At 37.6% G+C, this 14534-nt stretch overlaps 1 protein-coding gene across 1 annotated transcript; it reads right to left on the reverse strand.

The window, feature by feature from the left end:
* Positions 1-894: 894 nt before the first annotated feature.
* Positions 895-3155, reverse strand: foxb1a (forkhead box B1a). Its single transcript, XM_052120159.1, has 2 exons — positions 2927-3155; positions 895-2815 (listed from the first exon to the last, which is right to left on the reverse strand). The coding sequence occupies exon 2, from the start codon at positions 2801-2803 to the stop codon at positions 1862-1864; it is 942 nt and encodes a 313-aa protein (XP_051976119.1). The 5' UTR covers positions 2804-2815; positions 2927-3155; the 3' UTR covers positions 895-1861.
* Between the last annotated feature and the right edge of the window lie 11379 nt (positions 3156-14534).

Consider the following 14534-nt stretch of genomic DNA (forward strand, 5'->3'; position numbering starts at 1 on the left):
TCTAAACCAAAATAAAAGCAATAAATAAATAAATAAAATAATCTTAAAACGTAAGAATAATCAAATTTGTAGCCAATTTACATTTACGGTGAAATAGTTATTGAGAGTTTATTTGAAATAGATTATGTACAATAATTAACTGATGGATAGAGTTAAATAGCCTAAGTAAAATTCCAAAATAAAGTCAAACTAATACAAATCATAAAAAAATTAAATCCTGCAACAAGTCGCTCTCTCTAAGAAATGCATCTGTTGCATCCTCCGATCAAATAAAAATCACATGTTTTAAATTCGACTTGTCGGAGTCTCTGTACAGCTTAAAATGAGTGCCTGTGCTGATGAATGAGTCTGCTTGTTTGTGCTGCGACTGCGGAATAGTAACTTCATGCATCCTAATCAAGTGTTTCATTCATTTATTTCAGTCTGTCGGTTGTGGGTTTTCCTCGAGGGGCACGTATGTGTTTGGATCGGGAAAAAAGTGCTCATGCCCGATCTACCGAGCGAATTTATATAGTTAAGAATTTATGCTTAGTGAACATAAGCTATGATATACGCACATATTTATTTCCGTTTTAATAATAATAATAATACAAATAATAATGATATAAAAAATGTGTTTTGTAATATAGTTTTACTATAATAAAGTTCGAAGAGAAAATAAAACTAATAATAAATAAAAATGTATAGCTATATTTAAGCTATAGTTTGTATTTCAGTTTTCCAATATTTTCTCAGATTTAATAATTAGGCCTATAATAATAATAATAATAATAATGTTAATATTAACGATAATAATTGAATTCTCGTTGTTTACATGTGTGCTCTGTGTGGAGAAAATGAAAACCCCATTTACTACTTTCACAAACGAATACAAGAGCAAAAGTATAGGTTTACACAATTTTAATGAAAAAATATTCTGATGACCACGTTTATAATTTAATGCAGACGTTTTGCACAGCTTTCAAAAGCACGCATGCTTGCAGCAAAACAACACAAAGTCTGGAAAAGGCATGCTTCATATATCTGAACAAAAAGTACAAATGGACGGCATTTAATACACATGGTCACCACGGCTTTAAATTAAATGCTCACAAAACATTTCCTGCAAAATCGAGAAAATGTAAAACATCTAACTAAAAAGTGCATTTTACACAATTCAATATCAATTATTTGCAGTTATTCACAAATTTACGTCGCCTTATGCGATAAACGTATCCTTTAAATCTATTTTGTTTTTCAAGTTCGATATAGTAGCAAATACTGTACTTGTTTCAGTGTGTGTGTGTGTGTGTGTGTGTGTGTGTTTTAAAATCAAGTGGACATGTTGGTTATATTTGGTATGCAGACTGAGACAAAAGTTTAGTTGTCAAGAACAATTAGAGCATTCCAAGCCGGCAAATGGGAATCTCGTCCAAATGGAAAACGAACAATTATTTACGAAAAAAAAAAAAAAACATTTAATGGTCTGAATAGACACCAATCTGTCAAATTACTAGCAATTGCCTTCTGCAATTTAGACATGTAACAGATATCAGTGCTTGCTTGGAATTTGCCAACAGTCAACCAATAAAACAAAGACGTAGGCCTACGTTCAGAATAGTTCAATTGAACATTGATATTTTGGAAAACGATGACCATTTCACAGTATATCCGTGTTCGATCCATGTGATTAGAATCATCAAAAGCAACACTTCAAATTAAACACATACACATAAATTAATGTCACAGCAACGTAGATAGCTCTTCCCTTGATTGTAGCGAGTGTTTTCGACGTACGTTTTCAAGGTCTATAATTAAAATTCAACTTTGGAGTAGGATTTGACCAAGAGGCCTAGTTCTCAGGTAACGACACCTGTACGTGTCAGTGCACAGCGACCGACACGAGCGTCGAGGGACTCGTCAGAGTCTCGCTCGGGGTGTTAGGGCTGCTTTGGCTGGTCGCTGTCTGCGGGGACGTCGGGCTCAGCGACTGGGGAGAGTTCGACAGGAAAGCGGGAATGTGGTGCGGCAATGCCGAGAGACCGGGCAACGACGCCGGGGTCGGCTTGATCGGGACTGGAAAGGCCGGTAAGGTCTGTCCCCCGTGGCACAGGGACTTGATTGGCATACCGTAGGCACTGTAATCACTGCTGGTCATTGTGATGGGCGCCGCGCTGTCGATCACGCTAGTGCTGTACATATGGGGCCAAGCTGTGGTCAGCTGGTTGTGCAGAGGATACCCGGCAGACATGGACTGCATGGTGGAGAACGCCAGTCCCCCTGGCACTTTGTATTCTCGCGCGATGATGTTCTCGATAGCGAAGGGGTGCTTGAACGTGGACGGCTGGGACACTCCCAAGTTGTAGCTGGACATCTGGGGGAGAGGGGTGCCCGTCGCTGCCAGGGCGCTGAGCCTCAGCTTGGCATGGTGCTGCAGGTAGTGGGCAGCGTCAGAGGGCTTGCTGGGTGCCAGGTGGTCTGCTGTCATCATTACCTTGAAGCGTTTGCGGCGTCTCAGAAAACTTCCGTTCTCGAACATGTCGCCGCAGCTGGGATGGAGAGCCCAGAAGCTACCCTTGCCCGGCTGGTCCGGGCGGCGGGGGATTTTAATGAAACAGTCATTGAAGGACAAGTTGTGGCGGAGGGAATTTTGCCAGCGCTGAGTGTTCTCTCGGTAGTACGGAAAGCGATCCATAATAAACTTGTAAATTTCGCTAAGAGGAAGCATCTTCTCCGGACAACCCTGGATAGCCATGGCGGTGAGCGAAATGTAGGAGTACGGAGGTTTCTGGTCGCTATAAGTGTTTCTCCCGGGTCTAGGCATCCTTTCCAGATTCTGTTGTACAAATTCAGTGGCAATTATATTTATTTGTCCAACAGAAGTATTTCACAATTCTTCAAAAGTTCATGAAATATATATATATATAAAAAATGGTGCTGATTTTACCGTAAATGCAGCCCGCCCAAGTTTCAGTGGGATAAAAGTTCAGTAGCCTATGCTGATGCGCGATCCGCAGTTTGTGTGAGGGAACGCCAAGGCTCGTCCTATAAAATGATGATCTCAAGGCAGAAGTGAAGCTTCCTTCTTCTCAGGCCAGCTTGAATGGACCAGATTCTCTCTCTCCCTCTCTCTCCCTTCTATCTTGATAAGACGATTTAAGTGGCTGCCTCCATGTCCTTCCTCTAACCATCTGATAGTTTTATGTGGCGACATGGGCAGAAAAGACCCCTGCAGAGGCGCTTCATTAATGTGCCACTTCTTTGCTATCACATGACAATCGCCTTGGGAGGAGGGGGGCTGGGAGAAAGGCATAATCTGGTTTCATTTACACCTATTTACATGGACACCTTGGGCCAATAGAAATCATTTCCATTTGAAGACAGAGCAAAGGGGTGAAAAGGCTCGGCAACCGGAATTGAACTGCGATGGCACCCGGTAGCAGTGTGTGAAGGTATGTGTGTGAACCTTTCTGTGTGCTTCGCAGGGTGCTTGGTCTACAATTCACACGTACAAATGGAGCTACTGAGCAATGGGATGTTTGACATGGAAATTGGCTGCAACTTGCTGGCAGTTTGCATTGTATTGGCACAGTTACTTTTTTGTTGTTTTGCTGTCATGACATAGTTCATATGACTTTTGCCTGCTTTGTTAGTGCTCTTCAGAGCAAAAATGTCAATTGCACCCTAACGTAAACATGCGCCTTGTCAATTAGACCGTGTAATAATTTTTTTTTTTTTGTGTATTTCCACACGACTAACCAGAGCGCCACGTTATCTAATGAGCCAAGGAAGCCATATGCCTATATCCATAAGCATATGTTTATGAAATTATCTACTGGCGGTTTTCATGGATGATATTATTAGGCTACACGTTTTTACTGCATTAAGGCGGAATATAAGAAAAAAACATCGGTAACACTTTACATTACAGTGTATGTTTAAGCTGATAAAAAAGATAAAGTGTACTTACAAGCGCCTCTACAAAATAATTACACATTAACTACACGTAATTAATGCGTTATTACGCGGTACTTACTTATGCAAATACACATTATCTCAAACGCTAATGTGAAATGTGAACAAACGATCAAAGCTAATTTGTCCAATAATTTATATTCGCATTATTTTATTTTTTTTAGTCAAATCTGTTGTCCGACTATTAGTGAGACTCATTACCGCAGTTTTAAATGCGTGAGCACATCCTACAGCAATACTTGAGAAACCTCATCACAATCCAGAATAAAGGATAAATACAAATAGACACGACCTATGCGTAACAAAAGCATATTAAATATATCTATGTTTGTCAATGTAGAATAGCCTAATTTAGTAAAATTGTAAATACATTTGCCTTTAAAGTTTGCTTGCCAAATAAATAATACAGGGTTTAAAAATAAATAATGAAGACGTAGCTTTTTAAACGTTTTATTGAATTCAAAAGTTTAAGATTAATTAAAGTTAACCCCCCAGTACCAACGTGACCTGAAGGGTGCATAAGAAAATGCGCAAACATTTAAACAAAACAAACAAAACAACCTTCTTGAAATGAAACTTCATGATGCCAGGCGGCCTTTTGTGTTCATGTAAAGCAAACTGAAAAGTACTTCAGATATGCAAATAAAGCCTTCAGAGCGGCGTTGTGAAAACTGTATAAAAAATCCATAAGTCAATTATGTGAATGTGAAAACCAAATGGAAGCCTATTTTGAGCAATGACCATTCAAGCTTTTTTTTTTTTTTTTTTTTCAAGGCTCACCAAGGGCCGCCTTTCCGCTTGGAGAGTTTGCAATGAGATGGACCACACACGCTCTCGCGGATTTGCTCATAATTTATGCAAATTTTCCACCATAAATCCACCAATGAGACCCCTGACTGCTCTGACGGATCACGAATAGAATAAACCACACAAGTGATTAGAAGCAATATGCATTGTTTATTTTAATGCCTATTTGGAAGATGCTGGGGGGGAGTGAAGCCTGAGAAGAAGAAAAAAAGCAGCTAATATTTACAAAACAGGAGGAAAGTACCAAGCAAAGCGTTATAGTTTCCTTGGTTGCCACACAATCACCGTCTCAAAAACACTTTCTTTCCAAGCTAGGAAGTCATGCAGCTCCACGCTGCGTCTTCAAAACGACCCTTTTTATGTAGCATTTTTTTCTCTCACTGCGCCATGAAGTACTTCTTTGAACTTGTCATTCCTCTGTTTGTGTATTGACAGAAAAGGGCCAAAGGATTCCGATTTTCCAGGCTTTTTTCACCAGAAGTTTTCCAGAGTTCTTCTGAGGCTGTCTTTTGGAAAGAAACGTCGATCAAGCCGAGGTTTTGCGACAGAGCAAGTATTCTTCAATAAATGTGCCATTCTGATGGTGTGATATAAAGTATCCAACACCTTCTGTGAGAGTTTGTTTGTGTGGACTACCAGTCATAAAAAGTATTTATTTCTTTAGCCAAATGTTTAAACAGACAACAACAAATGAAAAACAACTATAAGACTTTCCAGGGTTCAAGGAAAGAAAGGATGCACTCGGAAAGCAAAATAACCGAATGTGAATGCAAAATTACAACCTTGTACATAAATGAACAACATGATGTGTGACTATTTTTCTACCATTTACACGTAATATGTATTGGACACTGTAATGTAAAGTGTTACCAACCCTTTAAATTACATTTGTACCGCGTAAAATATGCAATTTTATGCAAATGACCTGCACATGCCATTGTGCGCTTCAGCTGACCCTATAGACACGCAGGCAAATGTTTTCACAGTTAATCGTGCGCACAATGGCACAGTATCAACCTGTGATGAGAGACCACCCAACTCATTTCACATTTTCCAGTTTTTTCCCGGATAAAGTTTCCGGCAGCTGTCATGGAAATCAGCTTTGTCCTTAACTTAACGGTTAACCAATGTGACGAAGACGAGCCGCGCGTATTTGTTCACAGAAGAATTGCTGCTTTTTCTTCTCTCCCTCGCCCTATAGTGCGCTATGGATAGTGCATGCTCGAATGGCGCTCTGAAAATGCCACCGCGACTCCTGAATGGCTTCTGAGTCTCTGCAGCAGTAGATCAACTGTATAATGTGCGAGTGAGTTTCGTCATTTGTACAAGCTGAACAAAGGTTGGTCGAAGCCAAATTGCATTGCACTTGTGAACCGGGGGCTCTAGTCTTAAGTATCTTTTACAGCTGGGTTGGGGGGCAGAACAATTTTGTGTGCGTCTGAAAACGGTACTTTCTGAAGAATCTTAAAGTAGAGTAGTGAGGCGTGACATTCCCAGGGTGATGGGACACAAAAGCTGAGGTCACTGGGATGAAAAAGAGAATCAAACAGCCACTTTCACACGTCTGCCCTCCGCCGCACAATAGGAAACAAATGTTGTTAAAAGAGGATCGATGCCATTCATTGTAAAGACAAGGAATGATAGCAAAACAATATTGTCAAACCGAATCAACTTTGGAATATTCTGCCACCCAGGAAAAAAGGGGACAGAGAAGAAATATTCGGCCTGCCTTATGCGACAATTGAAGCAGCGGCCATAACAACCAAAATCTGTGTTGGAATGTTGGAATATATAATATTTTAGGAAGTAGTAGCCTACCGAAAAAAATACTCGGTAAAGTGTTTATTATTTAAAATAAATGTAATAATAGCCTACAAATAATATCCCAATAATAATGAGAACAACAGCAACACCTAAATAATAATAATAATAATAATTATTATTATTATTATATAATTACGTATTATTATTATTAATCAATAATAATTTTAATAATAATAATATTAATCATAATAATGTTTATTGCTGTTGTTATTATTAGGCCTATTATAAATGTGTATTATTATTATTGATTAATACTAAATTGTTGTTCTTACTAGGCTATTATTATTTTATTTGTAATAATAATAATATTAATCATAATAATGTTTATTATTATTGTTACTATAGGCCTATTATAAAATAATAATAATAATAATGATAATTGATCATTAATAAGCTGCTGTTATTAAACTATTATTTAAAAAAACTATTATTATTATTTGTACTAATAATAATACAAATAACTATTTTTATAATTATTGCTATTATATTTCTAATATATAATAATCATTATTATTATTAATAATAACCCCCAAAACTCTTTAGTCTCTTTTTAGTGCATGTCACCTGCTGTCGAGCCGAACCCCGCTGAGCTCTCAGTAAACTCAAAGTGTATTTCATCACATTATTAGTCTCCTCTCTCTGCAGGCAATGTAGATTTACCAAAGAACTAATGAATAAACAAATTGCAATTGCTGGCGGTGTAATTGACATTGTTAATGCAAACATTTGTACACACGTGCATGTAATCAAAATCTTAAAGTTAGCTATTTAAGACACTGTGCAATAACAATGCAACATAATTCACTTTAAACTATTTTTATGAAAAACAATATCGGATTCGAAGCAATCAAGTTTGTTTTTAGTGGTCATAATGTATATGTGGCCACTTTTGAGGATTATTAAATATGTTTGTCAGGGAATTTAAAAGCTAATGAACAATCCAACAAATGTTTAAAACAACTTTACATCTATATCGCGCATTCCCTTCAGAAATTCAGCCAAAGCTCACCAGATCCTCAACACGCATTGTGAGATGCATTATTTCATTGCATAGTGGTTATGGGAGGGAAAACACGGAGAGCTTTTACAGTTGAAGGTAACCTGTAGAGACACCTTTTCGTCGGACTTATTTTACCCTTTTTTAATCCGACTAACATTGTTTTAATTAAGTCTTTGGCGATTTCCTTCCCCCGAGATGTTTTACGGTGAAATTAAGAGCGTATTTGTGATGCGACGTATGAATATTCAAGAGAATGTCAATTAATTAGCAGAGAGAGGGCTCTCATTATGATGCTCAAAAGCCTTTTAGTGGCGAGGAAAACTACAGGGGAGGGGCTCGTGCGCCAATCCAGTTAAACGCTATCATCTCATGCTGCCCTCATTTGCTTGATGGACTTTGTCTTAATTATGGGCTTAAGGATTGTTAGCGGTATCACTGCACTGCATAAGTGTATGCTGCAGACAGAACTGGGTCTCACAAGAGTCTTTGTGTCCTATATAAGCAATAGGAAATGAATACATGTATTAAAAAATAAATAAAGGGGTAGTAGTATTCATTAGTGTTCTTGTTATTGTGTAATTATATATTAATGTGTGAATATGTTATACACATTATCATTGTCATTAATTCTATAGTAGCCTATGAAATATTTAGAAAAATACAGGAATTGTTTTGTGAAATCATCCCCATGAATGCGCACTGAACAAAGTTTCCGTTGTTTTTCGCAGGATTCCTTCTGTTTCCCACAAAGGTTACGGAGATAAATACAGAGGTTAGTCGCTAAATTGAGTCCCGTATTAATATACATGTAAAATTAATTAGCTGCTTTTCAGTGACATCAAAAAGAAGTACCTGGGAGAACGACGCCTTTAGGGCATGCCGAACATATGCTGGGATTACAGTTAATGGACTAATTACATAAATTAGGCATTCATTATACAGCACATCAGGTGTGGAGGATGTCTTAATTGAGCGCAGGTTAGGACGTTAAGGGAATCAAAAGGGGTTTTACTAAAAGGCCTGTCAGGACTCATTTGTCCAGGTCATTTTTTTTTTTTTTTTTTTTCAAAAACAAAGTGAAATTACTCAAACATAACATAACATCACACACACACACACACACACACACACACACACACACACACACACACACACACACACACGGGCGCGCGCGGACACACACATGTAGAGAGAGGGAGGGAGGGGAAGAGAGGGATGGATAGATAAATGAACAGAAGACATAATATTCTATTTATTTGTCTATTTTATTGTTTTAAAAACAAGGAAGCATGCAGGTAGGCTGAATATTGGATGTAAACACTTTTCTTTCCTTAAAGCATAATGAGCAAATGTAATGTTTAATCTTCCAAATAATTGCAAAACAAGACTGAGCTATGTTTCCCCATTGGAAACTCTATTAAACACATTGCCTATGATATATAACATTAGCTATGACCAACTGATAATGCACATTTGATAACATTGCTTTGCTTTTTGAAGTCTCGCTTTAAAATATTACTAGTAATAAAAATACAGGCACACATTTTATTTCTGTTTTCATAATTCCGCTTTACATTTATCAAAAAAGTTTTAAATAAAAATATTACAAGTCATCTGTTAATTACTGTATATTATGATTTATTTCTTGGTAAGGCGGTAGCCTACTAACAAGTACATTGTACTACAAACATTTGCGCAACATATTAAGAAATCAAAGGGTGTTTCAGCACCATGGAAAGCTCCACCACTCACCACACTGCCCACCCTCTCCTGTAAAGATTACTATTATTTGATATAGATTAAAATAGGCACAGATGCATAATGCAATAATTAAGACCACATGCAGGAATGTTTTAGACTACGTTTGGAGAAGAAATAAAGAAACTGTAAAGCCAAAAGTGTATGTAAAGGTCTTTGCCACTCCCACCTGTGTCTGGTAGACATCTGGCCCACACAGCTGGTTATTACTGCTAAAATGAACGACACCTGTCTATCTCCCTGTATGTCTTTGTGCACATATGTGCATGTGTGTGAGTAATACCATGTGGATGTGGAGGGTCTCAGCTCTCCCCAGTTCACTGGGTCCATATGGAGAAGAACAGCAGGAACAATGATTGTGAGTGTGTGTGTGTGTGTGTATGAAACCTCCACATAATTAATTACCAAAACAAGGCGACTGCATATGAAACAAAAAGTAGCACATGAGTATTTGGACAATTTAGCCACAAAATTAAAATTGTATGAAAGTTAATGAATTAGATTACCAAATATTTTAGCTGTCATTTTTTTTAAAGAATGATATAGCACAAGCAAACTTTTTAAGCACTTTGATACTTTTTTGTTTAACCCTTGTGCTGTGTTCATTTTGTGCTAACACATTTTGTATTCCTGGTCAACAATGAATTTTGCTAATTTTGCTAATTTTGCATTTATATTATCCTAAGATATTTGATTAGATCTTTTTAGCAACTTCTTTTCTTAGTAATTATGACATGTGTTGTACTTCTTTTTTTAACAAGTTTTTTAATATACACTCACCTAAAGGATTATTAGGAACACCTGTTCAATTTCTCATTAATGCAATTATCTAATCAACCAATCACATGGCAGTTGCTTCAATGCATTTAGGGGTGTGGTCCTGGTCAAGACAATCTCCTGAACTCCAAACTGAATGTCAGAATGGGAAAGAAAGGTGATTTAAGCAATTTTGAGCATGGCATGGTTGTTGGTGCCAGACGGGCCGGTCTGAGTATTTCACAATCTGCTCAGTTACTGGGATTTTCACGCACAACCATTTCTAGGGTTTACAAAGAATGGTGTGAAAAGGGAAAAACATCCAGTATGCGGCAGTCCTGTGGGCGAAAATGCCTTGTTGATGCTAGAGGTCAGAGGAGAATGGGCCGACTGATTCAAGCTGATAGAAGAGCAACTTTGCCTGAAATAACCACTCGTTACAACCGAGGTATGCAGCAAAGCATTTGTGAAGCCACAACACGCACAACCTTGAGGCGGATGGGCTACAACAGCAGAAGACCCCACCGGGTACCACTCATCTCCACTACAAATAGGAAAAAGAGCTGATTTGCAAGAGCTCACCAAAATTGGACAGTTGAAGACTGGAAAAATGTTGCCTGGTCTGATGAGTCTCGATTTCTGTTGAGACATTCAGATGGTAGAGTCAGAATTTGGCGTAAACAGAATGAGAACATGGATCCATCATGCCTTGTTACCACTGTGCAGGCTGGTGGTGGTGGTGTAATGGTGTGGGGGATGTTTTCTTGGCACACTTTAGGCCCCTTAGTGCCAATTGGGCATCGTTTAAATGCCACGGCCTACCTGAGCATTGTTTCTGACCATGTCCATCCCTTTATGGCCACCATGTACCCATCCTCTGATGGCTACTTCCAGCAGGATAATGCACCATGTCACAAAGCTCCAATCATTTCAAATTGGTTTCTTGAACATGACAATGAGTTCACTGTACTAAAATGGCCCCCACAGTCACCAGATCTCAACCCAATAGAGCATCTTTGGGATGTGGTGGAACGGGAGCTTCGTGCCCTGGATGTGCATCCCACAAATCTCCATCAACTGCAAGATGCTATCCAATCAATATGGGCCAACATTTCTAAAGAATGCTTTCAGCACCTTGTTGAATCAATGTCACGTAGAATTAAGGCAGTTCTGAAGGTGAAAGGGGGTCAAACACAGTATTGGTATGGTGTTCCTAATAATCCTTTAGGTGAGTGTATATATATATATATATATATATATATATATATATATATATATATATATATATATATATATATATTTTTTTTTTTTTTTTTATTGATAGAAGGATTCATTGAACTGAGTTTATACCAGACTAGTGGGGGGTACTGCCTGCAGAAAAAAAAAAAATATAATCGTTCGATAATAAAGAAATAACCACTTGCTTGATCTGAACAAAATATGTGTCCTTTAAAATCTTATAATCTGGTCTTTACAATGCATATACCTGATCCTACCAAACTTAATAAATTATGCTTTTTATATAAGAACTGTTATATTGGTAAAACCATAAAAAGATGAGATACCCATGCATCATTGGAAAGAATGCAATGAGCAAAATTTGTTTCACTCCGAGGCCAAACTGCAGTGAATATTAGTGTATGAAAATCCCACTGACACCCATAAATATAATAAACTGGAGTGTCTTTTTGTCATGTTTTTCCTTAAAACTTCCTTAAACATACATGTAACATGTCATGACAATGACATATCGGAACTTACAGCAGACTATCCTGATTCAAAAGAGCCCAAAAACAGTATATGATGAGTAGACCTTGACATATTCCTCCAAGAATGAACACGGAAAGACGATGCACAAAAAGGTGCTCAACACACATTGTGTGTGTGTGTGTGTGTGTGTGTGTGTGTGCGTGCATGACCAAGGACTTTGTGTTTGCAAACACATGTCCACATATGTGCTCAACTAAATGATTGGGTGCTCCAATTAAAATTTCTGTATTTTTAGTCTAATCCATTAATTTCCAATGGCCGGTAATTTTTGACTGGGAAGACAATAAGTGTAACAATGTGAAATAAAACAAACACACAAAACAATAAATGATAAGAAAATGGTCAGAATATTTTATTATTATTTTCTGTGTGTGTGTTTTCAGATACCATATGTGAACAAAGTCAAAATATTTTATAAAAAATAAATAAAAAATAGTCCGGAATTGGAACATGCCCCCATGGTTAAAGCAATGCAATTATCTACGCAATACACAGTCATCCATGCTACAAAATATTAAAAGCTAATTCATGTGAAAAACAAAATTATTTAGGCAAGAAAAAGAAGATGAAAGAGTCCATGCATGAACTGGAGGGGTATTATCAGATTTAGCTTGGCTATTCTGAGAGAAAATGAGGGAATTTGAGATTTGAAATGTGGGAAACTGCACAATGTGACTTCAAGTGTGGGTGTTGATGTAGTTATTTAGATCCCTATGAGATCAATCTGCATTACTCATCCACACACAACATGCAAACATGTCATAGATCAATATGTCTGGTCAAATGAAATGAACTGTAAAACTCAGAACAGGACAGAGTGCCCCTTGAGTGCACTTAACCTTTGACCCCTATGACCTTCAGTCACTTTCTTAGTCATTCAAACACATTATATTGCACAAAACATGACAAAGTCCTCAGTTATGTTGATCTGCCTTCATTTCCCTTGAAAGAAAGTGACTTATCAACACAAAGTCCCTTATTATTTATCATTAAAATAAAGGTATTCAGAACTGTCGCCTAGTGCACTTACTTTATTGCATATAGTGCATTTAAATACACAATATTACACTGATTATTCTGACAGAGTGTTGTATAAAAGGATTCAACTTTGCTCTGATATAGGGCAAAGGTGATAAATGGTTTCAAATGGACCCAATCAAAGCACCTACATTTTTGGCCATTAATCTGATTTTGCTGTGCCTTTATCGGCATTCTGCCAGCTAATTCAATGTGAGCATTTCAGTTTTACAATTTTGCATCATTATTGATTTTATTGATTTGCCAATAAACCCTTGAAATGATAGTTCACCCAAAAATGAAAATTATCTCATCATTTACTCACCCTCAGGCCATCTCAGAAGTGAATAACTTTCTTTCATCTGCTGACATAAACCAAGATTTTTAGAAGCTTTGTAATCAGTAAGTAATGGCTAAGACTCTTGGCTTAACATTGGTTAAATGTATATCTTCAGAAGCAATATGATAGGTGTGGGTTAGAAACAGATCAATATTTTAGTCGATTTGTACCATAAATTCTCCATCCTCCCTGTAGGTGGCAATATGCATGAAGAACGTGAATTGCCAAAAACCAAAGAAAAAGAATGTTAAAGTGAAACTGGAGATTGATAGTAAAAATATTTACTGATCTGTTATTGTTTTGTTTCAAATTATATAGATTAAACCCTTTAAATTATGTGATTTTGGAGCTTCAATGGTCTGGCCACCATTCACTTGCATTGTGTGGCCCTACAGAGCTGAAATATTCTTCTAAAAATCTTCATTGGTGTTCTACAGAAGAAAGAAAGTCCTACACATCTGGGCTGGCATGAGGGTGAGTACATGATGAGATAATTTTCATTTTTGGGTGAACTATCCCTTTAAAACAGGTTTTCGTTGAGCTGTGGTTCTAATAGGGGTGACAGTTCAAATCCAGCTCACAACATCTCCAAATCCCGTTATGTCCTTTCTTGCCACATCATGTCTTTCCCTCTCTCTACTCTTCTTTGAATAAAAAGTTGGCCATCCACAGAATGATGATTCAGATTCTAAAACAACATAATTTCATAAAAATAAAAAAAACTATAAATTGGTGGCCTACCCTGTAAAATAAATATTTCTCAAAGAAGGATCCCACAATAATCAAATGAAAACATACACATAATATTCTTTCAGAAAAACCTCAGTTTACAACTTAAGGTTAACGACATATGCCCATGACCCTCCCTCATCTATAAACCATTCATCTTCACACCTCCTCAATATCACTATCAGTGGTAAACAGCATGCTGTCATCATATGAGCTCTGCTTTTAATATGATCAGGTGAGGCTGGGCGGCTCGGTGCAGCCCACATGTTCATACAGACCTTGATAATGAGCGAAAGGCACTTAGCAAACTGGGACCAGACAAGGGGCATTGCATCTATCTTTCATCTCGTGCATCTGGGGACGACTCAGTCTCCCAGGATGCCACTAATACTGCTAAAGATCACAGCCGCATGCCAGACACCCCAGCCTAAATTAGCGTTTACCACACTGATAAACAACAACAGCTTTTTTTAATGTCAGGACAATGTGGAGTGTAACCTGAGGGCAGGTAATGGGATAATGAGGGGTGGCTACATATTTCAGACACAAGTCCAGATAAACTGCCTAGCCTTGCTTTGT

Source organism: Xyrauchen texanus, chromosome 46 (assembly GCF_025860055.1).
Source record: "Xyrauchen texanus isolate HMW12.3.18 chromosome 46, RBS_HiC_50CHRs, whole genome shotgun sequence".
Taxonomy (NCBI): domain Eukaryota; kingdom Metazoa; phylum Chordata; class Actinopteri; order Cypriniformes; family Catostomidae; genus Xyrauchen; species Xyrauchen texanus.

Coding starts and splice junctions, on each gene's coding strand:
- foxb1a (XM_052120159.1), bottom strand. CDS start 2,803: ATGCCTAGACCCGGGAGAAACACTTATAGCGACCAGAAACCTCCGTAC.